This window comes from Malus domestica, chromosome 13 (genome assembly GCF_042453785.1).
Source record: "Malus domestica chromosome 13, GDT2T_hap1".
Classification (NCBI taxonomy): Eukaryota; Viridiplantae; Streptophyta; class Magnoliopsida; order Rosales; family Rosaceae; genus Malus; species Malus domestica.
This window is the reverse complement of record NC_091673.1, coordinates 17128232-17155079: the sequence shown is the minus strand read 5'-3', so window position 1 is coordinate 17155079 and position 26848 is coordinate 17128232. Positions and strand designations below refer to the sequence as shown.

The 26848-nt window shown below is 36.5% G+C and overlaps 1 protein-coding gene across 1 annotated transcript; it reads right to left on the bottom strand.

The window, feature by feature from the left end:
• Positions 1-8147: 8147 nt before the first annotated feature.
• LOC103453160 (uncharacterized) lies at positions 8148-11226 on the bottom strand. The gene is made up of 6 exons (XM_008392719.4): positions 10694-11226; positions 10415-10570; positions 9355-9438; positions 9086-9211; positions 8885-8980; positions 8148-8480 (listed from the first exon to the last, which is right to left on the bottom strand). The coding sequence occupies exons 1-6, from the start codon at positions 10812-10814 to the stop codon at positions 8404-8406; spliced, it is 660 nt and encodes a 219-aa protein (XP_008390941.3). The 5' UTR covers positions 10815-11226; the 3' UTR covers positions 8148-8403.
• Positions 11227-26848: the final 15622 nt, after the last annotated feature.

Here is a 26848-nt window from a genome sequence, read left to right as displayed (position 1 = left end):
ATTTAGAGGATTTTTTCCTCATTCTTTAAGGAGCCAAGTCTTTCTCTTTAGTTAAAGAGATTAAAAGAGGTGAGTTGACATATGTTTGCATAAACCCTCATCAAACATTGGCAAGAATTGATAATTTTGTACCCAAATGCTCAACGAAATAGTCTAATAAAGTTTTTTTTGGGTCGAAAATGATCTTATTATTTGAAAATTCTAGCTGTGTAACTGATGCATGCATGAGGTTGGACGTTTCATCAAATTTGTGTTTGTTTTTCGTGTTATGTAATCAGTAAGAAAGTTCTAGCACATCGGTAGTAGATTCTGCGACTCATAGCTCCAATAGTAAATATGGACAACAATATGAGTCTTCTCCTTTCCATATTTGTTGAATAAAAAAAAAATTGATGGGAAACTCACCTCTTATTTTCTTTATAAATTAGCTATCCATGAAGTCTTGTCAAACAACGGTCGTTATCTTAGGCCCTGTTTGGCACACCGTATAAGGCACCGGATAGTACTAATAATACGGTGTACGGTGTTTGGTGACTGTTTGGATTAAATAGGCATCGGATTAAATAATCCGGGCCCACCATTTTAATACACTCCGCACCCGCTTAGCTATCCTCTCCAATAGGTTGGTATAATTAGTCGGGTTCGCGCTCCTTCTCTCCGACCCTCTCTGCTCCTGCCCAACGCGAACTCTCTCCACCAAGGTATTGCTGCTCTGTCTCTCCCTCCTTCCCAACTGCCAGCAGAGGCTCCGGCGACGGAGGAGCCCAAGAAGGAAGAAAAGGTAGCTAGGCAGACGAAACCCAAGTTTTCAATTTTTTGCTTCTGGGTTTTCATCTTCTCCATCTTTTTGCTTCTGGATTTTCAATTATGGTGCTCGAATTCAAGATTTCTGGTCATGTTCTTCAACTTTTGCATATGGAGGAAGACTCTGCTGAGGGGCTGCTGCAGGATGGCTGTTTTGTGGGGTTTACGGGTGGAGAGGAACATGAGGATTTTTGACATTTTAAGGGGGGTGGGGTAGAAGAGCCTTCACAGTGGGTGAGGTTTTTGTTGTCTCTTTGCACTGGTGTCATCAGAGTTCTGGAGGATTAACATGTTCTTCTCTTTTGCTCAATTGGAAAGTTGCTATGAGATAACTTGGTTGTTGTACCTTTTGATTTTTTTTCTTCCCTTTTCTTATCCGGTTCAGTACCAAACACAGTATAAATAATACGATCATTAGTCCGATACTGCACCAAACGCCCGACTAATTTAGTCAGTACTATCCGGTGGCTATTTATCCTATCCGACAGAAATAATCAATACAGTCCGAGCTGCCAAACGAGACCGGGTGTTATTTTATCCATCTCACTGTATGCTGGGCTATTAGTTGTAATAAATGTTCGCCATTGATCGATACAACTCCAATATTGTATCACGTCTGCACTTAATTATCTGAGACTTAATAGTCAAAGAAAATTACAACAAAAATTGATAGTTGAAAGAGTTGGGCAGGCTTGCCTAAACCATACATATTTGGCTGGCTTAGATAACAGTACCATTCTCCTACACTTGGAGGACATGCAGGGGAACCGAGCCTGGCATATGGAGAGAGAGGGAGTTTTCCACTCTTTTGTGTTGCTTTCAATTGAATCTTTCTAATTCAAGTCATCAAGGAATAATGGAATCCTTGATTGGTATTTAGGAGCCATGTTTGCAGAAAATAGCCACACGGATCTGGGGGCATTTTTGCTCACCACAATAAACTATGGTATATACTTACCATACACCTAATCAATTGACATGTGTCATTTCACTTAACTCTAGTTAACTTTCATATTAAATGTTAGTTTTTCAATTTTGAAAAAAAAAATCAAGATTAAGTGAAATGACACGTGTTAATTGATTAGGTGTATGGTGAGCATACACCATAATTTATGATGGTGATAAAAAATGCTCCCCATGGATCTTGCATTACGCATATTCTCTTAATTTAATTAATTAAAAACATAATTAGTTATTTAGTTAAGAGAAGAGTTTGTCTCCTTAAGGTTGATGAGGAGTTCCTCCTCATAATACTTTGTGGCATACACATAATTTAGTGTTTATGATGGAATAGTTATATTATAAATAAATTTGTAAAGATCATTTCTTCAAAAATTAATTATACTAAAATCGTTTAGTCAATCAATTGTAACAAATAGATAAACAGTTCATAATGTTTTTACCGAATCCATCAATTTGTGTTTATATAGCTCAATGACTAACAATATTATCGAAAGAAAAAGACTAAACGATATTGATTTTAATTATTTTTTTAATGTGAAATATACATTTATATAATAATTTATAATATAAATGAGTTACAATTATAAACACGAAATTTTATAAATAAGTCATAAGATATTTAAAGGATTTTTTGCTCAATCTTTGACAAGTTGTCTTTCTCTTTAGTTAAAGAGATTAATAGTGCGTTTACGTAAGGCTAATGGGAATAAAAAAACGGAATTGAATTTTGATTACGGATTATTCTGGTGTTTACTAAATGCTAGGGAATCAATAGTGTGGTGGACCCCACCCGAAACAAGGAATGCAATTCCTAAAATTGAAGGAGGGAGATTCTCTTGATAGATGAGGTATTTGAATTCCAGGAGGGTGAGGGAATCAGAAATGCAATTTTTCTTTCTATTATGCCCTCATTCACATTATGCACAACTCCATACATATGCCGAAGAGAAGAAACTACAATTTGAGCAATAAAATTTAAATATTAAAGTAAATACTTAAATTTATAAAAAAATAAACAAAAACATTTTAGTGTGTCTGTGAAATAAAAAAGCAATTTAATTTTTTTCTTACCATTATATATTATATCAAAATTTATTAAAAAAAAGTATTAAAATATTTGATTTGGGACAAGGGTATTTTAGTAATCATACTGGTTTATATTTCGATTCTGTTGAATTAGTAAATAGTTTTATGGAATCAGTATTATTTCTATTCTGATTCCATAACATTTAAGTAAACATCTTCAACAATAATTTGATTTTGATTTCTCCTCATTTCAACTTCTCCTCAATTTAATTCCTCATTAATTTAATACCTCATATTTTTATTACGGTTACGTAAACGCGCTATAAAAGAGATGAGTTGGATTGTCGAGGACATACAGGATGGAAAGGGATTCTCTCCAGATCCTTTCCTCCTAAGCTATCAAATCAGAAGATCTGGATCATTGAAATTTGATCAAACAGTTAAAGTTATTATAACTTTTAAAGTGAACTCTTATTTATAATCGTTGAATCAAATTTTAATGATCTGAATTTTTTAATTTGATGGATTAGGAGGAAAGAGTCTAGAAAAGATCTCTTTCCATACGGGATCTCATTTTCATCATTAAAATTCATATATTATACTACGTGTTCATCTGATGACCCTATATTTGGGTGAAAGAACCTAGCTAGCTTGCTAGGTCTATTTCATTAGTACAATATCACAGGTAGCTTCGGATTACTCCCTTTTCATGAACTTCCACTTCAAACTTGAAGTTGTTGTATAAGGTAAGGACGAAACAGGATCCTCTCTGTATCCTTTTATTGAGGAATCTAGAGAACTGTGAATTGTACATTATACGGTTATTTTTTGTCAAGTACTGTTTATATTTATTTTTAGATGAAAATATTTAAAATAATTTTTAACAGCACGATGTACGATGAACAAACAAAATTCACGGATCTTCAGGATCCTCACAAAAAGAATTCGGCGAGAATCCGGACTCATGACGAAGCATTAGTAGCCCCTTTATACGAGATTAGTGCTAGGTTTAGTCGCGCACTCCGTGTGTTAGTGATGTTAATGGTAGATGCATGTGTTGTTTGAAGTCTTATGATGCTATAGCTTATCAATAATGTTTTTTTAGTTTGAAGTCTTATGATGCTATAGCTTATCAATAATGTTTTTTTAGTATACTATTTAGCAATGTAAAATGTTATTTTTTTATCTGAATATGTAGTTTTTATTTGTAATGTAACAATATATATAAGTCTCGCAAGAAAATATTTTCAGCTATTCTTAATCAGCTGTAAAGTTCTTTCTTTGGTTTTGTTCTAATTTTTGTTGGGTGAAAAATGTATTCATATGAAAGGTTTGTTCTACCTTCCGTCCCACCTCATAAATAGCCTCACTAACTCTTTTGTTGTTTATTGATGATGATTATTGAAATGCAATCTTGATGCTCGGAAATAAATTTGTAAACATTTTGATAGAATTTTAGAGTTGGTTTGAAATGCTTTTAAGATTACTAAAATCGTTTTTTAGAAAATATTTTTGAGTTTTAAAAGCACTTACATGTTTCTTGCAAGAAGCGTTAGTAATGTAGTTTTTTCAGAAAACACTTTAATTGCTTTTCTAGAATTTATTTGCATTTATTTTAAAGATTTAATTTTAAAAATATTTTGACAAAAAACGTTTTCAGTCATTTTGAAAAACCATTTAAAAAAAACCATTAGCCTTTCTCTACATCTATACAAGATTAAGATATGCTTTTAAGATTCAACGTTATGGCGTGGTGTGATGGGACATGAATATGACTCAATGGAAGGATATGATTTTTATGGAAACATTAAAACCCACCACCAACTTACAAGAGAGTGGTCTATGTGTGGATGACAAGGACTCGTATAAGTAAGTGAGACCCCCAATATCCATATCATTGATCGTCCCACGACACGAGCATCCCTAAGCGCTTGCAGCTTCAAATTCATTGGTTATCACCACCACCACCTTCTGATAGTAAATACTAGTCAACAAAATTTCTCACTAATCATATTCTGATTTCACCGATTTGTGAGGGAGCACAATTGAGAGGACGTGAATTTAAAGTAGTACGTGGAGTTGGGGTAAGTTGGATATTCTCGCTTATTATTTATTAGATTGTCGAGTGAGCAAGAATATTAGTTCTTCAATTCAATTATGACGGTTTATTTATAGTGCTATTAAGTAGATCGAATTATTTAAAAAAAATTCAAGAGTTGAGTTACTCTTTCTAGCCAATTAGTTTTAAAATTCAACTTTCTCTATATTATCAAAATAGATCAACATACATATGAAGTTCAAGAATCATAGTATTACCACATACGAGAAGACATGTGAAGAAGATGTAAAGTTAAAGTCTGCACTCCCCGCATTAGAACTATGGTTATCAAGAGATTGACATATGAAGTGCTAAGTTGTCAATTGTCATATCGTTTATATATTGAATCTGCTTAGCAGAAAAATGGCTGTAATCATGGCATCTTGGTCCAGAAACGAATGGAATTGTGATTAAATAAGAGGCCAACCTCCACGCCATTTGCTAGTTATTCCATTCTCTCTTTTTCCTCAAGTAGAACTTATTTGGCTAGTGGGAGCCTTACGCCCCCCACAAAGCCAATTCAATTTGCTAATGATGAAGTTTGCGCCTTTGCGGGATCAAGCTATATGCACTTCCTAGGTTCACAATGATTCTTTTCATTGTAATAGAACTATTAGCCTAATTTTCCAATCATGATATTTGCCGCATCGGTAAGACTTGGTTTGCTTTGATGACATGCAAACAAGTGATTTTCCGACCTTTTTTTTTTAATATTAAAATATATTAAATCAAAATAAAAAACATAAAGATGAGTAAAAAATATTGAAGTGTGAAATCAATATTCTTAGAATAAATCCCATAATTTTATTTTTTCAATTCTTGGGGGTGAGAATGTAGTTGTGAATCTTAAATAAAAAGAGGCAGAGACATGATTGACAACGTTTGCAGCAGAGAAATAGACTGTTGGACATGACATAAACCACCAGTCTTTTAGATCCAATTTCCAAAGGCCACTACCACCCACAGCAGAATCCAAAGATATGAATCTCACAATTTTCACTGATACAAGGACAAGGAGGAGGGGGAGGAGTTAATACTAACACTCACTTTAGGGGAATACCAAAGAGTTCAAAAAAGAGCAGAAATGCAGATACATGAAGGCCATGAAAATAATCTAAAAACAAGAAGGGAAAGTTTTGTGAGTCGGGAAAGCGGAAGAGGAGAGGACCAAAAGCCGAGAAATATTGAAAAAGCAGAGGCCAAGATATCAAGGGGGGTGTCAACATGTCAAGGTTGAAGTAAAACCACCAATAATTCACACGACATTCCAAGAAAAATAAAAAAAGAGAGAGGACTGTCACTACTACTCAGTAGCTAGGTAAGCTGACTGCTATAGTTCAGATGGAAGTGAAGTGTCTAATATTATAGGATTTTTGTGGTTGCTCTGGCTCGAAACCCTACACTGTGGCATAAAGCGCTATTTGATGATGGAGGTGGCTGAAATGGTGGGCCGTACGCCGCCGGTTGAGAGAGGTTTTTGTACATTTGAGGATTGAGGTGATGCGGCTGAGATTGCAAAAGATTTAATGGGATGGGATGGGATGGCTTAGATTTTAGGTTTTTTATATGTTGTTTTTGTATCGGCTTGTAAGTCTACTCACTTTTTCAAGGGATTTGATGAGGGATTGATTGTTCAACTTTGAGCAAGTGTGAATTGGGGTGTGGTGCTCATATCTATAAAGTCTGCAGTAAAGCAAGAAATGTGACTACTGCCTATAAAACAAAAGTTTAGGATGTTTAAATTGCACTAATGGTTTATCTGAATTTTCATTTACATGTTGCATTTTGTATTATTCCGCTAACACTATTAGTGCAATTTGTCAGGCGAGCAATACCTTTTCGGTTGTACAAAATTGGGGGTTTTCATGCCAAATTCATGATTTAATTTCAAGCTTAGTTTTGATTCGTTAAAATAGGGATTTCAAGCTTGTAACTTACGTATAGTTTTCGAGTCGTGCAAAAAATCTGAGAATTAACAAAAACAAATCAAAATGGATTATACTAAAAAGATGAAAACGGAACGAAACTTCAAGAAGGAAAATCTTAGGAAAAAGGCTTCGAGCATGTTTGGATGTGCTTTTAAAATGACTGAAAGCGTTTCTGATGAAAATATTTTTAAAACCAATCCTTAGTAAAAATGCAAATAAATTCTGGAAAAACATTTAAAGTTCTTCTTGGAAGAAGCACCAACCCTTTAAGTGCTTTTAGAATAAAAAAAACATTTTCTCTAAAAACGCTTTTAGTCATTTTAAAAGCACATCCAAATGACCAATTCCTTAATCCTTTATGCAACTTCGGCTTCTTAATTTCTTTTAGTCTATTGTGTTATAGGTTTGGTATGGACCATGGATTGGGAAAAAGAAACGGAGAGGGGGGATCATTACTTTTCTTTCCTTTCCCCTTGTTTGCCTTGTAACAAGGAAAAGTAAATCTAGTTGCATCAAAAAGTACCAAGTTTTAGATCTCAATTCTCAGCGAGTCAATGGCTAATTGTGAAGAGGGAATACTTAAAATTTTACCTCCCAAACTTCCTTATCATTACTGAGGCAGTCTATAAACTCTTTTTACCATTCCGTATCTATCTTAAGCGCCTTCTTTTTAACATATCTTGATCTAGGATAAAAGACGAGCCCTCCTCCGTAGATGGATGTAAAACTATTTCCTTTACTTATCCTTATTAAGATTTTGATTGAATGTCACTTAAGGTACTTGTCCACCGAACACATCATTCCCTTTCCTCTCAGAGTGCTTCGTTTATCCTTCTTGATTTACTATAATTGAGTCTTTGGAGTACCTTGGGATTATATTCCGGGCCGAGGATTTGTGCTTGTGATCTAGGGTGAATATTACATACCAACGAATCTTGGGCCTCCATCTAATGATTTGCTAAAGGTTATATCTTTTTCAAATTCCCAACTAAAGTTCTTTTTAGAAAACACTTATGCTCAAAAATGCTTTCAGTAACAACACTTATGTTGGAAGCACTACGGAATTTTTAATAAATATGCAAATCCTTCTTGAAATGACAACTGAAGTGCTATCTGTAAGAGCTTCTTTAAAAAAAAAACACTTCATGTGATTTTTTGAACGTAAACACTTTTGACTTATGATGTCATGTCAGTACTTTTTTTAATGTTAAAGATGGGCTTACTGTCGACAAAAAGATACAAACGTTACTTGGGCCTTAGTCTTCATGCCTCCAATGACAAGAGAAGCAGATCCAGAGAAAGAATAGTAGGAAGAGAGAACAAAAACATGGTGAACAAGGTTACTAGAGCATTTTTATGTACAAATCAACCAAAAATCCTCTTCACTCTTTCTATTGGTGAAAAACAAGTATAGGAATGCGATGAGCACCTCCGTGAATATATGCGGCAGCTTGCTCATCGCGCAGGAAAATATACGTGCAAATGTGAGAGTTAACGAAAGGTGGGAGCGTGATATCAAATAAATACTGCAGTGATCAACCACGTATTCAAAGATGTGCAAAAAATAAGCTGGAACAACTCATTTTATTTCCAATGAATCATAGCAGCAAACATCATCAGAATCACAAATGCAGCAGGGTTCACTTGGACCATCGAGCTAGCTGCAAACGAGACAAAAGGCAGAACAGATGGATTAAACATGTGGTCATCAATATGAAATCAAACAGCTATTTTAATTGAATTAGTGTAACTTGGAGGTCCGCATTCAACGGAAATTAAAGCGGATCAACTTATACAAATGTCGAATTCAAGTAAGAAAATGCTGTTTGTCAATGTTTTTAATCAAAATGATCTTTTTAGAATGCCGGTTTGTAAATACATCAGCAGAAAAACAGGATTCGGACATGTTGCTTTCTTTAAGAAAATTGTCGTTCTAAGGTTTTGGTATGTCCTAAATTGAGATTTATTGTACTGAATCATAGTTCTAATACAAACACCTTGAGGCAATTACCACCATTCAGTCAAAAAATACGTGCTGAGGTGGTAATTGAGTCTCTAGCCTCACCTTGATTCTTACCACTGCCAGATGATGCTGGTGGTGAAGCAGTAGACTTATTCGACATTGAAATCCCAAGGTTTGCACAGTTCAGTCCAATTGCACCTTAACGCATGAAATGAAACTTAATCAGATACCATCTTCTGAAACGAAATTGGTGCGTGGTTCTTCATCATCATCAATATTCAAAAATTTCTAGGTAGTGCTTACATTCTTCAAAGCAAGGGAAAGTAGTGACATTAAGAAGATTAGAATAACCGTCAGCACATTCGCAGCTGTATGTGAATTTTGATGTCTTGTTGCACGAGCCGCCTCCACAATACGACCAAAAGCAAGCTGTAACACCAAAATCACAAAATGTATGAAGGCATGCTAGAAAAAAACTCAAACATTATGCAGTGCTAGTGCTGGAGATGGTATAATAGGTAAGAGTTAAACAGTTTATTTCTTATATAAATATGAGAGTTAATAGTTAATACGGTTAAAGATTGATGACTCGTTGGCTTTGCTCGCATTGTCTGAAATAGGGGCTGGAGCTTTTGTGCAGGAAAAATCCAGATTACCTACAAACACCAAAAAATCATTAGCTTCATCGTCTCAATGATTTTTATTAGCAAGTATCCAGGTAACGAAAGAAACAATTATCGGAAGACAAGGACATATATTGACCAATTAAAAGGAAGGATTATGATCCAATCTTTGACTTACGGGTAGGACATCCAAATCTCATCTTAAAGTGTAAGCTAATCTCCATAAACATTTCACCATAACTGTACTCCAAGAAAAGATCAGCGTGTGATTAACAAGCCCTACCAAATTGAATTAAATGCGCATTTGATTTAACAGTTTTTGCCTTTCGGCCTGCACTGCCTGTCATGGCTAGATACACTTCGACTTCATTTTTCTGTTCTGGTGTGTAAATCTCTAACTAGGTATCTTGCTCTGTTTTTTTTTCCCTACCATTGGGAGGTGATATCTGTATTCATCTCTAAACATTTTTTTTTTCCAGTTATGGACCTCTACGCTACTTTTTTTTTTATCAACGGAGAGGGAAATTCGAACTTGGAATCCATTCCAATTTTCAACATTGGCAACAGAATTACCACTATACTAAAAGCTAGTTGGGTTACCTCTAAACTACTTTATTCTGCCATGCCATCTACAGAAAGCAAGTATTTCCTTCCTGTCACATTCATATTAAGTAGCAGTGATCAACTAGCACAAACATTTTCCAAGCCAAATTAATAAGATCCTTCAACCACCTAATACTACTTTTTATAAAATAAAGGCTAATCAGTTACCACCAAACTATATCCCATGACCAAACATCTCTAAGAGTATAATCACCAACCAAACTAACAGTCTAATTCTATTAAAAAAACAATAATTTTCTGTATCAAGATTTTCTCCATCTCTAGGAAGTAAGAGCTATTCAAAGTATTTGAATTCAACAACAAATTTTGAAAGATATTACTACACAAAATCCATAACCTACTTAAATAATTTTATAAGGGAGAGAGAGAGAGAGAGAGGACTTGCAATTGGGAATGACGCAAGGGAGGAATTTGAAGTGATCAGTGTGGTTAGAAGAAGTCTGCCTCCACCCAGGATCACATTCACATTCAAAAAAGAAAGTGCTATTACTTGAAGGCTTGCAAATTCCTTTTCCACATTCCACTTCTTTACACACATCATCTGCCATCACAAGAAAGTCACCGTTTTACAATAAACATAAAAAATAAAAGAAAACCCAGAAAGCAAAACCCAAAATTACTGAAAACTGACAGAATTTATAGAGTGAAGTGAAATGAAACAAACCCAAGATTGGAGAGAAGATAGGAGGAAGTAGGTTGCCTAATGGATCAGCAGTGACTGGTTGAAGAACAAGGATGGAAAATATGACAAGCAATGCAAAGACAAAGGTGGAAGAAGAAGCCATATCTGAAAAGTGCTTACACAGTGTCAGAGACAGAACTGATTAAGCTGATGAGATGGAATGGAAGGAGAGACATGTGGAGGGACGGTGAGGTAAAAGCTCCGTGATCGAATTGACTTTGTCATGGACTTTTCAAATTGGCAGGTTAGGCTCCTGCAGATAACATAGCAGACCGCTTTCACGTGGCTGAGCCAATAAAAAGGTTTACACTTTACATGGGCATCTTGGGTCGTCGGCGGTTGGGGTTTGGATCCTCTGCAGTACTTTTGTCTAAATTTCGTTCACTGTTAATTATACTGATATGGAATCATTCACTATACGTTGTATTTTTATTGTCAAGTTTCCAACATATCGGAACTTTACAATTTTTCAACCGATTCTTCCTCCTTAATTGTATTGGGGACATGTTAACTTACATTACATGGCATCTCGGAACTTTACAATCTTTCAACACATTCTTCCTCCTTAATTGTATTGAGGACATGTTAACTTACATTACATGGTATAGCCATATGAATGAAAGAAGATGTGAAAGATTGGGTAAAGGGATAAAACAACACCTTGATGTTAGTAGGGTACCTTTATTTTTCAGGCATCTCATATTCAAAATTGATGAGACTCACATATTTATGCATTTTTTAAGTGTGAGTAAACACAAAATTGAGAATCATACTCATTCATTCTAAATCTCATACATAGTAAATTAACATGTCATTGTTACATGTTGGTTTGATTTGGTTTTTTATTGTTTTTGGCTTGTCTTAGTGGGAGGTTCCGGGTTTGATGCTCCGAGCTGGTAAGTCTGCTTGACTGTGGCCACGGGCAGGGTGATTTCCCATAGCCTATTTGCGCACGGAAATAGTAGATAACCGTGGTTTGCCACCAGTTGTCATTTAAAAAAAAAAAAAAAGGAAAAAGAAACGCACATTCATCTTTGAAATATACGCCCACTATTAAAGAAGCTATGTTACTTATAGCTATATCAATCCTCAATGGCTTTACCGACCACCTAATTTTTACAGCGTCTACCACCAAATTCCAAACTCAAACCTCACACAAGGATGTGGTGGAACTCAAATGATGGTGATATTTGGATGCATCCATCTGTACGCTACTAAAGCTTAGTGCAATGTTTCTAAGCTTAGTAGAAGTAGAAAAATATTCAACATCGAATATGTGGTGCTAGTTGTAATGGTCTCATGTTATAACGCTGTTTGCATCTGGTTTTGTGTCATCAGTCCAAGTAATCAAAATCGTTGAGTGAACAAAAATGTTGAACGGAAAGTTGTTAAGATAATCTTGTTATTGTTGAGGAATAATATTATGATTTTTAATCGTACTAATTATCTTAAAAAAATGAATTATTTTGAAATTTTCTTATACGAGATAAATGAAATGCAAACTAGATCTTCAATACGAAAGCAGTATAGTTCAGTGTGATTTGGGATTCTTAGGCCATCTCCAACCGAAGGGTCCAGAGAGCCGAAAATAACCCGGAAACCGTCTCTAACTAAGGGCCAGGCCAAAGGGCTCGTGGACCCCACTGGACAAAAAGGGCCAAAGGGCCAACTGGTCGGCCCAAAGCAGCCAGCTAGCCGGCCCTGGGCCGAGCCACATGTTGACGTAATATTTGATTTGATTTTTTTACAAAATTTAAAAACTCTATTTTTTTTTCCTATAACTTTCTAAGTCATTAAACAACATTAAATAACATTAAGTAACATTAAACAACATAAAAAAAAAAATTTAACAACATTTTTAAAAACATTTAACAACATGAAAATTATTGACAATCCATAACATAAAATTATTGAGGTAATTTAATTTAAGTAACCATAATAGTTCAATTAAAATAATAAATTATGTTTGACCCTATGATCCTTTGGCCCTCGGTTGGAGATGATTTTTTTTTTTTTTTCACAGGGCTATGTTTGGCCTATGGCTCTTTGGCCCCTCGGTTGGAGATGGTAAGAAATATGGCCATGCACTGTTCATTAAAATATTAATTTCTTGGAGGGCCAGAGGGCTAAAACGAGCCATCTGGCCAGCCTTCGGTTGGAGATGGCTTTAGCATTTAGGCGTGTGGATTGGAGCACCAGAGCATTATGTGAAGAGTTCCAATACATGGTTCCATATTATCCGTCAAGTCAACATGTGTTCTTTATCTGGGACATGGATCCTCTTCGGATCAAGTTGTCCTAATTCACCTAGTCAAATCATCCGGGCCATTAAAATTTGATCCAACAACTACAAATAGAGACTCACTTTAAAAGTTATAATAACTTTAGCCGTTGGATCAAAATTCAATGGTTTGGATGATTTGACTAGGTGGATTAGGACAACTAGATCCAGAGAGGATCCATGTCCTTTTATCCGAAGATGTGTACATGTACTTGACTTCTAGGACATGTGCGAGAAGTCTACATCCATCAGTTGGCAGTGGGATGATATGACTCTGCTTGCTTTGAAATAATATTCATAGGAATATTATTTAGCATGAGAATTCTTTCCCCATCTAATCTCTTTTCTCTTCTTTCTCCTCCTACTTGAACGGTTACGATTAAGCTATTTTAACATCTTATATTGATTTTTATATAGAGACAATAAGACAAAAATGAGTGTGTGAGAGGAGAGAAGGGAATGAGATGGGAATAGGAGGGGAGATAATCCTACTCCTATTATTTAATGACATATTGGGTACTTACAGGTCATGGCAGAAAATTCACAGTGTGTTCATCAAAGTACGTTAACATTATAAATAAAAGTGCTCCTCTAACACAAAGAGATCTTCAACTCACCACACAAATTTGTCCTACAAAATTCTCATTCTATGTGAACTACTCTTAAAACTTTGAGAAAAAAAACTGACATCCGAACTTTGCCAACACACCTTCAATTAGTATAAACAGCATTGTAGAGACAACCGGCGACACTTTCAGTTTGGATAAATAGCACTAGCTCAGTTTCGAGTTTGGTTAATTATCTATCCAAGTCTCTGTCAACAAGGAATTCATGAGTCTTTGTTGGAAGAGGTCATCCCATTAGCTTCTCGACGAGTTGGGGTGTTGCCAAGCTACCTAGAGTTCGACACATTGAAAGCCGAACCTTTTTATGATTGGATATTCTAAAGTACACTTCAAAGTTCGGCATTCTGACGGCCGAACCATGTTCACAATCAAGACACTTATCTCTTTTGAGTATTTGTGTCTATAAAGTTCTTTACCGATTCAATGCATTTATATTCTTACAAATATAGTTGAGGCAGCCGAACCCGGTGGAAGAGATCATAAGCTTCATAGTGAACTAAGCAACCTTATATTCAGGTTCTAGAACCCAGAGGCCGATATGTGTATCTTCCTTAGCCGCAGTTGCCTAGATATAGAAGTTGAGCGCATTCACCACCACCACATTCATTTTACTCACCGACCAAGCTTGATCTTCGAGTTGGCACACCCTGCATTGAACCGAAGGATGTAGTTAGCCTAGGGCTGGAAAAAAATCCCAAAAATCCCAAACCAAACCAAAAAATTCCCGAAACCAAACCGAAAAAATCCCAAACCAAAATTCCCGAAAATTTCGGTACCTAATACCGAACCGATCCCGAAATTTCGGTACGGGAATCGGTCTCAAGTTTTTGGGATTTCGGTAATCCCAAACCAAACCGAAATATATATATATATATTATTTAATTTTTAAATATATATTTATAATTTTAATAGCTGTTGGATTTTGTGGAGATTTAATCTCAACCACTGAATATAGATCAAAGATATCAAACCTAGTCTCTGACTTTCTCTCTCTCGGTCTCTCAACGCTCACCTCAGGTCCTCACCTCAGACTCAAACCTCACCACTCTCCTCGCCGATTTGCGATTTGTCTCTCCTCCTCCCCCATCCGTTGCCTGAATCCCGAATCTACCCACACCACCAGTCCTCATTCCTCTCAGTCTTCACTCCTCACTTGAATCGCGCATTCACATGAATCTACCCACCCGAATCCGGCTCTTGAATCGAGCTCTCGGCCTCAGTTCGCACTCCTCCTCATTGCAAAAGGTAAGAAATTCATGCAATAAACTCAACCAAAGTTCATACAAATTGTTTGATTCCAAATTCGATTAGGGATTTTGAATTTGGGTTTTTGAATTAGGAATTTCTGAAATTAGGGTTTCTGAATTAGGGCTTTTGGAATTAGGGATTTTGAATCGACGGAGAGGTTATAGAGGGAATGAGAGGTTAAATGGGGGAGTGAGCCTGACTTAAATGTTTTCTATAATACCTTTTGCAATCAGAGTTTTTTTACTTTTGTTTCTTTGTTCCTTGTAATCCGATTATGGTTATGTATATTCTTATAGGCTATGTGAATGCATCTCCAATATGAATTGTGTATGATTTATCCTTCCTGGTGTGAAATCATGATTTCTTTTTCTATTTAGAACAAGAAAAGAAACCTTGATTTGAACAGTTCGTTATGAAATCTAATTTGGTAATTAATTTAATTTAGTATTTTGAAATCTAATTTCTGTCTTCCTTTTGAAATTTAATTTAGGGTTTGGAATTAACTTTGTTTGCAGAGTTCACTTCTTCCTCGGCCTTCCACAACCCACCTCAGGCATATTTGGTTATGTTGAGATTGTGTGTTTTGCATATTTGGTTGTTTCATTTGATTTTATTCTTTAACATCTGGTAGTTTATAGAAATTGTTCAATAAATGGTACTTTATTAATTATTGACATCTGAAGTTGTGCTTCAACGACAATTATAGAGACTAGGAGTGTTTTGAGGTTGTTTCCATTGAGGAGCTGGGTCGTTTATAGAATAGGATTTGATTTTAGGCTTCTTCGTGGGCATCTATCTACTGCATCAAGTCTAGAGAGTTATCTTTTTCTGTTATTTGTTCTGTTTAAAGAGCAGGTGTTAGGTATTTTAATAAGTTTTTGTTTTCTATACACACATATAAGAAACAATGTACATCCAGTTGGTTCTTGAGACTTTCATCCTACTCGTACTCAGCGCCACATGGAAATTTCTTGCAGGAAAGATTGGCAGATTGGCACATTGCTTTTGAATAGGCAGATAGTGCATATTAGTAGAAACAAATTGGCAAATTGGGTCTGCCTATATGTCAAATTTTCAATATAAAAGGTTGAATTTTAGCCCGAAAGCATAATATGTCAAATTTTTGCCCAAAAGCCCAAAACCATTTCGGGATTCCCGATTTGTCCTGAATTCCCGAAACTATTTCGGGATTCCCGAAAATTGGGATTCCCAAAATTTTGGCTTGGGATCGGTATTGAAATTGGGATTCCCGAAAATTTCGGTTTGGGAATCGGGACAAGGGTTTCGGTATGGGATCCCATACCGAACCACCCCTAAGTTAGCCCATTAGCTATTCAGCTTGTGCGCCAGGTAGGCTAAGTAGTTTCTAAGGTCAACAAATGCATATATATCAATTCGTGAATTATTATGTGAGCACGATAATCTTTCATATATAATTTCATGCGACCTACATATTAATTGTGAGTAGCAAACTTTTTTTTTTTGATAAAATGATATTATCATCTTTCATATATAATTTCGTGCGTCCTATATATTATTTGTGAGTAGCACAATTTTTTTTAAAATTTTTTTTAAGGATATTATCTACACTAAGGGAGTGAGGGAGTGGGTTAAGCCTCATAATGGGTTAGTAATAACGTGGTTCATATTCTTCTGTGGCGAGAATCGAACCTAAGACCTCTCACTTACAAATAAAGAGGAATACCACTAGATTGTAGTATTGAGTAGCGCCTCACAACAATTAGAATCTACTAGATAATGTGTGTTGTGCCATTGTAGAGGTATCCATTTGAAATTAAGAGAAATGCTGACAAAAATGATGTGATATCTTTAGCTTTGTAAACATCTTAGACCATCTCCAAAGAAAATGCCAATTTTAAACATAAAACTTAGAATTGAAGGCTTATGTGGCACATTGATCTTTTGATAAAAAAATTTCTCCACTCGATACGTCAAATTTAAACTATTATTTACTTTTCATAAGTGCATTTAGTATTTTTAAAACAAAAGATAATAAAAAAAATTATAAAAAAAACATTTATTACTCCCTAAATATAGATTTGAAGCTCCCTTAGTTGCCATTTCATGTCATGTCACATAAAAATTGGCAATTTGGTTGGAAAACCCCATTGTTGTCTTTTTTTATCGTTGTTGTTGATGTGGAATTTTTGACATCTCATTCAGAGATGTGCTTAACTTTTTAAAGGCCATTAATTTTTTTTATTTTCTTTAACCATGTAGTAATTATCATATTCCTTGTAACAAAATTGATTTGGTGATTTTGTAGGGTGTCAAATTTTAACATGACAAAATGAATTTTTTTTTTGATGAAAATAACTATAATTAAATTGGATTGAATTATCAAGTTATCAACTAGTTATTGACTTAGAGATATTTTTCTTATCAATATTTCAAATTCGAATTCTCTGCAATCACGCATGGAAGTCTATGCACAATGCTTTCATGATTTTTGTTGTTTAATTGATTATCAAATCAAATCCTTCTTCTTCTTTTGATTACCGCCAGAAAAAGGCCAAATCTCTATATATAAAGCAAACACTACAGTGTTTTTTGGGGTCACAAACTTCACAAAAAATAAGTGGACAGAAATGCCCCCCAAACAAAAAGTTCAAAAGCAATCTAAAATAATGCACCAAATAATGCAGGGGTATTTTCGTTATATAAAAAGTATTTTTAATAATTAATTCTTTTTGTACAATTTTTTTTATATATTTATAATTAGTACCTCACAATAATGTAATTCAATCAGTTATTTATTAAACATTATTTTTTCTATTTTTAAACATGTTCAAAACATCTTAAGAGGCGTGTAGTGCCGGTTATAAAAAAGATCTTTTGCACACTCATAATAATGTGATTCAATTAGTTGTCAAATGAATTTTTTTTTTTTTCGAATAAACGATTTTATCTACACTAAGGTGAAGAGAGTGGGCTTAGCCTCACAATGGGCTACCAATATTGTGATTCAATCAGTTGTTTATCAAATATTATTTTCTCTATTTTTAAACACGTTCAAAACATATTAAGAGGCGTGTAGTGCCAGTTATAAAAAATGTCTTTCGCACGCGCATAATAATGGGATTCAATTAGTTGTGAAATGATTATTTATTTCGAACAAATGATATTATCTACACTAAGGGGAAGGAGGTGGGCTTAGCCTTACAATAGGCTAGTAATAATATGATTCAATCAGTTGTTTATAAAATATTATTTTCTCTATTTTTAAACACATTCAAAACATCTTAAGAGGTGCGTAGTGCTTATTATAAAAAAAGGTCTTCTGCACACGCATAATAATGTGATTCGATTAGTTGTCAAATTCTAACAAATGATATTATCTATACTAAGGGTGAGTAAACGGGTCCTGGACCTGCGGGTCTGGGTGAATTCATGCGGTTCGGGGTGGGTCTAAAAATTATAAATACAAAATGAGGTGGGGCGGGACGTGTCCAGGTAAATAACAGGGCGAGGCAGTTTTACAAATTGGAGAAAACGGGCCCCCGGTCTGGACCGTTGATTTCCTAATTGATTAAATCTCTACCATCTATCACCTTTCTTATTCTTATTTGGTTGTCTCGTCCCAAGACTCCTAACTTCGTGTTCTCAGACCCAATTCACTCAACTTTCTCCTCTCTAGAATTCGAGCCTCGACCTTAAGGTCTCTATCCCGACTTAGACACCACATCTACTCTCCTCAATGCAACCACCACCATTTTCTCTCCTCAACGCCTACACACATTCTCTCCCTCGAATTCCCAACTAGAGTAGTTGCAGTGGGCGGCAACTCTCTCCTCTCTGAATCTCCTTTCCTCTCTCATCTCAGACCTCAATCTTGAGCCCAGGCTTCCATCTCCGTCCATTGACTTTCCACACTTTCTCATTCTCCCTCCCACCTGTAGTGACTAAGCTAACCTCGATTGTGTCAACATCACAGCAGCCAACCACCATCACCATCGTGGCATCCTCTCCTGATTCTCCATCGATCCTCCCAATCACGAGTTCCGACCACCACCACATCATCCTCGTCGTAGAGAACACCACCATCATCCTGCAAATCCTTAGGTAATTTTATGAATTAGGGTTTTTGATTTAGGAATTTAGGATTTTTGCATAAGCTTTTCTATTGATTTAGGAATTATGTGGGTTTTTTTATTTAGGAATTATGTGGGCCTGGCCCGTGCCCACCCCTAATTTACACTAAGGAGGAAGGGATGGGCTTAGCCTCACATTGAGTTATCAATAATTTGATTCAATAGTTGTTTATTAAATATTATTTTCTCTATTTCTATATACGTTCAAAACATCTTAAGAGCCGGGTATCACTGGTGATAAAAAAGGTCTTTCACACGCACACAATAATGTGATTCAATCAGTTGTATTATTTTCTCTATTTTGTAAACACTTAAGAGGCACGTAGTGCCAATTATAAAAAAAGTCTTTTGCACGTGCATAATAATGTGATTCAAATAGTTGTCAAATGATTTTTTTTTTTTGGACACACAATGTTTTTTACACTAAGGGAGAGAGGGTGAGCTTAGCCTCACAATGGGCTAGCAATAATGTAATTCAATAAGTTGTTTATTAAATATTATTTTCTCTATTCTTAATGTAAATTCAACAGAATTTAGATGCAAATTGAAAGACAGATTTTATTATGTGGATTCAGCTGCTTTGATTGGTTTATGAGGAGTTTCTTCTAGCATGTTTAAATATTATTCATTTACTTCAAATATTTGACTTCCTTTTTGTCATAAAAAAAAATATTGAAGCAATTAATGCATATAAATACATTTAAAACGTGTAAGTCAAGTGTAGCACACCGTGATTCAAAAAATGCCTCACTCTCTCTTAATTTCTATGTGTTGTTGTCGTCCATTTCCGACGCCGTTATTCACAAACCACCTTGAAACTACCGTGACAGTTCATACAACTCGATAAACCGCCCAACCCACCTGCATATTCACAAGTTGGCCGGCTCGATCTTTCTTTATGTTAGCTGACAATAGTTTGAAGAAACTAGAACCTGATCACCTCGAATCAGTCAACGAGTAAAGGCTTAACCCGCACCGCTCTTCTCTCACTCTCTTAATTTCTTTATACTGTTGTTGTCCATTTTCGACGCTGTTACTCACAAACCACCTTGAAACTACCGTGATAGTTGTGGAGCCTAAAATAATCCCAAAAATTCTAGAGGCGGCATGTGGACTTTTACTCAAGAAAGACAAGATTGCCCTCAATAAATGGGCATGCTTCTTAGGTGTTCCCACACGCAGCTCACATCCCTAGAGGTCTCAGTAGCTGAATATGACTGCCCATAACTCGCTTGCCCTTGGCAAGAAATTAAAGATAAGGACTAATTACCCAAATACTATCTTTAATACATTCTCAATTGAAGATTGAATCCAATCAAGTAAGTAATCCTAATTTAAATCAATTAGGGATAATTACTCCATTATCTCAAGATATTATTTCCTATTAAATATGTTGATGTTCCAGTCCTATTAGATTAGGAATGTGATTGTGTAAATCTTAGTATATATTGGAATATCTCTTATATTCCTATTAGGAGTTGATTACCTATTAAATGTTGTAATCCTAAAGGGAAAAGTTTTTACCTATCCTAGTACTATAAATAAAGGCACAATGGGTGGAATAGAACACATCCACAATTACACATCTCTCTTCTCTCTATATGCTACACCTTCTCTCTCTAAGGCCTCCATAATTGTTCAGTATATTATGCCTACAACACGTTAACAGCACGCTCTTGACGTTGCGCTAACAAGAGAGTTTTATCTTCCATCAGGAGAGTATTACGTTTTAATCATTCTTTTTATGATTAATTTATTATTTTATTGAATTGATGTACATGTTATTGATTCAATTTAATTTTTCTTTGTTGAACATGATACAACGCATTGGAGATGCAATTCCGGCTTTCTGCGAAGGATCTTCTACAAATTCAAAGGCTTTTGTTGGTTTTTGCCAATCAGGTATGCTTAAAATAAAGTAAGATATTTGAAACGACCTTGAAGCATGAAAACATTCCCCATGATGCATGAACCCCCTATATTTATATTTTCCTTCTGTTATATATATTGTATATGTTCATATATTTGTTAATATATATATATATATATATATATTTGTTTCATGCATTGCACAATTAAATTGTTATGTGGAACATGTGAGTCAATGTATAAAATTAAATTAGAAGCAATTTTAGGGTTTCCTAAACCCTAAGGGATTTTTGAAAGACAGGAGAATGGGATATGGTGCGGCACACCACCGCACCATCACTATGGACACATCAACCAGGCCCCGGCCTGGACTTCACCTCAACAGGGCCTGAAACCCCGAGCCCAAAACGCTGAAACCAGTCCCGTTTGGCTGAGTCCACTCACCCACATGCCACAACCTTATTGTTGCTGGGCTTGTGCAGCAGCAAAGGGCCTGTAGCCCTGGCCTTTAGTCCATGCCAGTAAGCCGCAAAGCTTGCTGGGCCTTGCAGCACCCCGGCCCGCTTTGTATGACAACCAGCCCATTGCGGCTGGGCTTCCTCACGCCAAACCCAAGGCCAGCTCATGCTGGGCTTTGTCTCGTACCCTCTCTTGGTCTAAAATTGAAACCCAACTGTGGCTGGGGTTTCTCCCTCACCCCGTGACCTGAAGTTCACACCCGAGGCCTTTTTTGGGCCATGCCTTTTACTCAAGGCACCCAACCCGTGCCCAATTTTTTTTTGGGCAATTTTTCTACCAAATGCTATTATTTTAGCATTCTAAATCATTTTAACCCGTTTGTTAGTATTATTTTGCTTCTACAATCGACCTTGTATGACTCGATTTAATGAATTAATTAAAAGTGACATGCAGTTCATTAATTTGATAATGAATCTAAAATTATTGACCTGAAGATCACTTTTGGACATTAACGATTCAATAATTTATTTTTATACTTTGAACCGTTGACATACTTTCGTAGTCCCGAAGCACTCACACTTGAGTTCTTGAAGCAACCCAAATCCACTACACTTAGTTGTATATTGCATTCTGTGTTCTTACAGGAACATCTCTTTTATGAACTAAACGTTCATAAACTAAATAGAAACTGTAGTTTCAAATTTAGTGCCTTTGAAACCCGAAGTTTTCATAAAACAATACACCCATGAAAACCCGACGTTTTTCATGAAAACCATGTCTTAGAACTCAAATGTTCTAACTTTGATGCTTATGGATGATTCATTCCCATATCACAAATCACAATCTTGTTCCCTCCAATTCAGTGGATTGTCGAGCCGTCATAAGTTTGATTTTCATGATTTGGACGTTTCTAATAGAAACCACTTTATGTGCGGTACAAGACGTGAAATCCATTTGACTATCAAGAAGCTGAGAAACCATTGAAGCCAACAATGGCAAGGAAGAGCTGAATAAGCCTCCGCCATGATCTTCATTTGAAGACTTATGCCCAAAGCATTACAAATGGAAATACCTCCCGAACGAGGATTCCATGGCTCTTTGACTCTTTTATATGGACCACTTAATCATGAAAAACATTGCCTGAAGCACATCATGATTACGTCCATGAATGAGTACAATTCTGAAGTTTATAAATCCGATCGAATTTTAACTAGAGAATACTTTTCTCGTTCTTCCTTGTTTCTAACTCCCTCCTGAAGCAGTAGTGTAGATAGCGGAAGTTTATCAAATTCTCGAGTTTGATTACTACCACAAAAGTGAGAGAACGATATGGACTCAGTTCGACTGGAGTCTACCGAATAGCTCGACCTAGTTCGGTTAAAGCCTACCGAATGGTGATGCACTGCTTCGGCAGGGATGCATCGAATCACATATTCTCTCACAATCCAATTTTGAGTTTCTTTTTACAACATATGGTAGAATCAGGGCCTGCCAAGGTGTGGCATAATGCCCAAAGCATGATCCTTGGTACCTAAGACCTAAAAACTTCAAGAATAAGGGAAAATATTCCCGAACCTTAACCCTGCAGAATCTATTTCTGTCTTTATAGAATAGACCATTAGTTATTCACCTGTTCGTGCCCTTACCAATGTTGTTAAGGAGTACCATTCTAGTAGTCAAGATGTGAGACTAATTTTGCTCCACCAAACACCGTTGGAAGAACAAAATTTTGACATGGATGGCCTTGTTGGTTGAATCCCCTTCGTAAACCATTTACTTTGTGAACATTTTTCCATGTTCTTAGATTCACGTTTGGTGTATGTTTTACTTATGGATAATCTTATTGATATTGTCCTCGAATATGAGTTAATTGAATCATGTTTCTTAATACATGTGACCCAATTCAATTAACCACATGATTAGGTAGGAATGTGGGAAAGTTAGTTGTTTGGATGAATGCGTACTACGCACACTAACTTTACACCTAAATCACATCTCTAAAAATGACTTCAGGTTTATCCAACCTGAATAAGAGCATTGGCACGCTCCTTATTATATGAATGGTACTGAATCACCATTTAAGGGACCTTAAATTCTCCTTGACGTTGAGTTTTTAAGGATATTCGAGATGACAATGATCATAAATGAACCACTGAAGAAAATATAGTGGAATATCTTTGCACCACCTCCAAAAATGAGCCTGAAGCTTTGATTTGGGGCCAATGGGTTGTCTCCTAACTGGAAACATGTCACATGTGCCCGGCCTGGAGCTGGGTGATTGAGCAGTTTACTTGTTTTGGCACGACCTTTTGGGACACTTAGGTCGAACAATGATGCTACGACGCATCTCCTAACCCGAAGTAAGGATCTTGTGCCTACAAGCACACTTTGCCATAACCCGCTCGTTTTGGAAATATTGATTTCTAAATCATCCCTAGCAAAGATACAAAACGACTCTCTTTTCACAGTGGATTCAAGGGAATATATGTGGACTAATCAAACCAAAATGCGGACCATATAAATACTTATGGTTTTGGTTGATGAATTGACAAACTGGTCACATGTTTGTTCACTTGTTCACAAACATTACTGCTAAACCTCATGGCCTATTAAGGGTTCACCACCCTACTTATCCCATAAGGTTTGGGAGATTGGATAATGTCAGAGAGTTTATATCGACAATTTTCGATAAAGTATTGCATGTCGTTTTGGGTTTATAATTGAACATCAAATTCCCATGATTCACCCCAAATAGCCTTGCCTAGCGATCATAAAGTGCAATTTAAATGATCGCCCGAATTTTGGTAAATGTACCAAATTTTTGGTTTCTGCCTAGGGCTATGCAATCCTTGTACACAGTTATGTTGATCCGCCTTGAGGCCCATTGCCACCTAACCTATATGATGTTATAGTTGGTTACTGGGTATGAACCTGACGACTTTTGTATTTACGCATTTGGGTGTGCATTTCATGTGCCAAGTTGCGCCGCCGCAACGTACCACCATGGGTCCTCAAAGAAGGATGCATATCTTTTGTCGATCATGATTCTCCTTCACACTATCTCTCTTCGAGCCCTTGCACGCGATCTCTTTACCACTCATTTGCGAGTTGTCACTTTAAAGAGACAGTCTTCCCACCGTTAGAGGGAGATAAGAACGTTAACCTTCCTAGAGAATGGCGCGAATTTGCTTGGACGTTGCCCATTATGTCTCATCTCGATCCCCATACCGCACAAGTGTGATAAGCAAGTGCGATAAATTCTAGATTTCAGAATGTTGCTTCAGGCGCATTCCTCTGATCTAGATAAAGTGACGAGATCATATACCAGCTGCAAATATGCTTGCAAGGATAGACGTACTTAACAGACGTCAAGTCAACATCCCTAGAGGGTGTGCCGCCCCTGTTGGACGGTTTGGATGCCCCTGTTTGACGGTCCGGTACACCGACGGATAGCCAATCAATCTGTCTTGGCCTGGAGCATGACAGATCATTCGGTTCGTATGATTTATTTCCTTGGAAGAGGAAGACACGACATAACAATGAATCTAAACTCGATTGCTGTCTCAAATCATTTCCATCTCATGAGATTAATCCGGATTTCTACCGAGACTTAAAGTTCTTGGTCCAGTATACTAGTTTGGATGAGCTAAATGGAATTGAAATGAGATTATCATCTATGATGTTTTTACTTATATGGTAGCCACCGACATAAATGAAAAACGACGATATCGAACCGTGTTTCATTGATTAAGTGACAATGTAGAAATGATTGTACAACTAAAGTTACAATCCAGGTCAAATTCCTTACCAAAGTGTGTATTGGACATGTCGTTCCTACACTGCCCAAGGTAACCCTATTGTGTTACAAATGGGAGGAAGCGTTATGAGATGAATGAAATAGTGCTATATGATGCATGCCTTACGACGCAAGATTTCTCTCAAAACGTCATGTGATTGACAGTAGCATTATGAAATGTGGTTAGTCTTTCCTCCATAGGGATATAGATACGGAGATTTACATGTAAGTTCTCGAAGAATTACATGGACTAGTTCAAATAGTTCCAAAACCATGAAACACCCTCTTAACTTGTTTTGAGGCGTTCACTACAATCCGATAGATGTGGTATACTCGTTTACGTGATTATTTAATCAGTCAGGGATATGAATTATACCCTTGCGTGTTAAATTATGAAATCTTATTCCAAATTGCTAGAGTTACAGTTTATATCATTGACATGACTCTCAATAAGACTTCGGAAGAGCTTGAGAAAACTGCATTGCACCTGAAGATGGAATTTGAGATGAAGGATCTTTGGAAAACTCGTTTACACTTTAACCCAAAGTTGGAGCATTGTTCTGACGGTATTTTGGTTTACCAGTCGAACTACACCCTGAATGTGTCACCCTTGAGTATACATTTGATCGTCCATACATTATATGCAAATGAGACCCTTGAAGAGGTTATGGAATCCGAAATTCCATATCTAAGTTCAACTTTGTGCTTCATTGTAGTTAGCTCATTGTATTTAGACAGAACATTTCATTCGCTGTTGATTTTGGTAAAGATGCAGCACTGCGTCTACACACATCCACTGAATTGGTATTAAAGACATACGCTGAAGGTACTATATGGGCAAATCCCTACACATCTCGAGCGGATCCAACCCCCTGATCCTCGAAATGATGTTTGCCTTGTTTGTTATGCTGACGCAGGTTACTTATCAAACTCATACAAGGTAAAATCCTCAAATGGTTATGTCTTTACCGTTAGGGATATCGCAATATCTTGGAGGTTTATGATATGACCTTAGTTGCAAAATCTTCGAATCGTTCCAAGACTCACCTCACTTCATTACGCCATAGCGTATACACTCCCGATTGGGCCTCCAAGATAGTGTATACTCCCGTCTTAGAGCGTGAAGGAGTGTGCACTCTCGACTAAGCCTACAAACGAGCATACATTCACGGTTGGGGTCACACTCCGATAGTCAACATGAGCAACTTTCCAGGTGAAGTGTTCATTCACGGCTAAGCTCGCAAGGAGCATTATCCATCTCACATTAGAGTAGGCAGCATGATGGACGGAGAGAAATAGTCACTCAATACGGCTCAAGTTTAACTGGCAGCTTGCGATAAACTCGCTCGCCTGTTAGGAACGCACTACACGTACTGCATTCGCGACATAGACGAGCCAAACACATGGAAAAGTAGCCTAGACCATCAAGTCATGGTTGAAGGCAGCTAAGAGCTCAACTACCTTAACAAAGGAAAATTCAAGAAGAAGTAGAGAGACTCTTGACCAAGCGATTGTGCACATTCTAACGCAACGAGGTCATCAACGAGGTATTACGACGGAACATGACCAACATAAGCAGGTCACCCTTCACGGACGAGATCGAGCAGATAGAGCCTCAACACGAGTTCAACATGCCATATTTCACATCTTTCAAAGGGGATGAAGACCCGGAGAGACATTTAAAGCACTACTGAAGAGCAATGATCATCTATCAAAACAACGATGATCTCATGTGCAAGATATTCA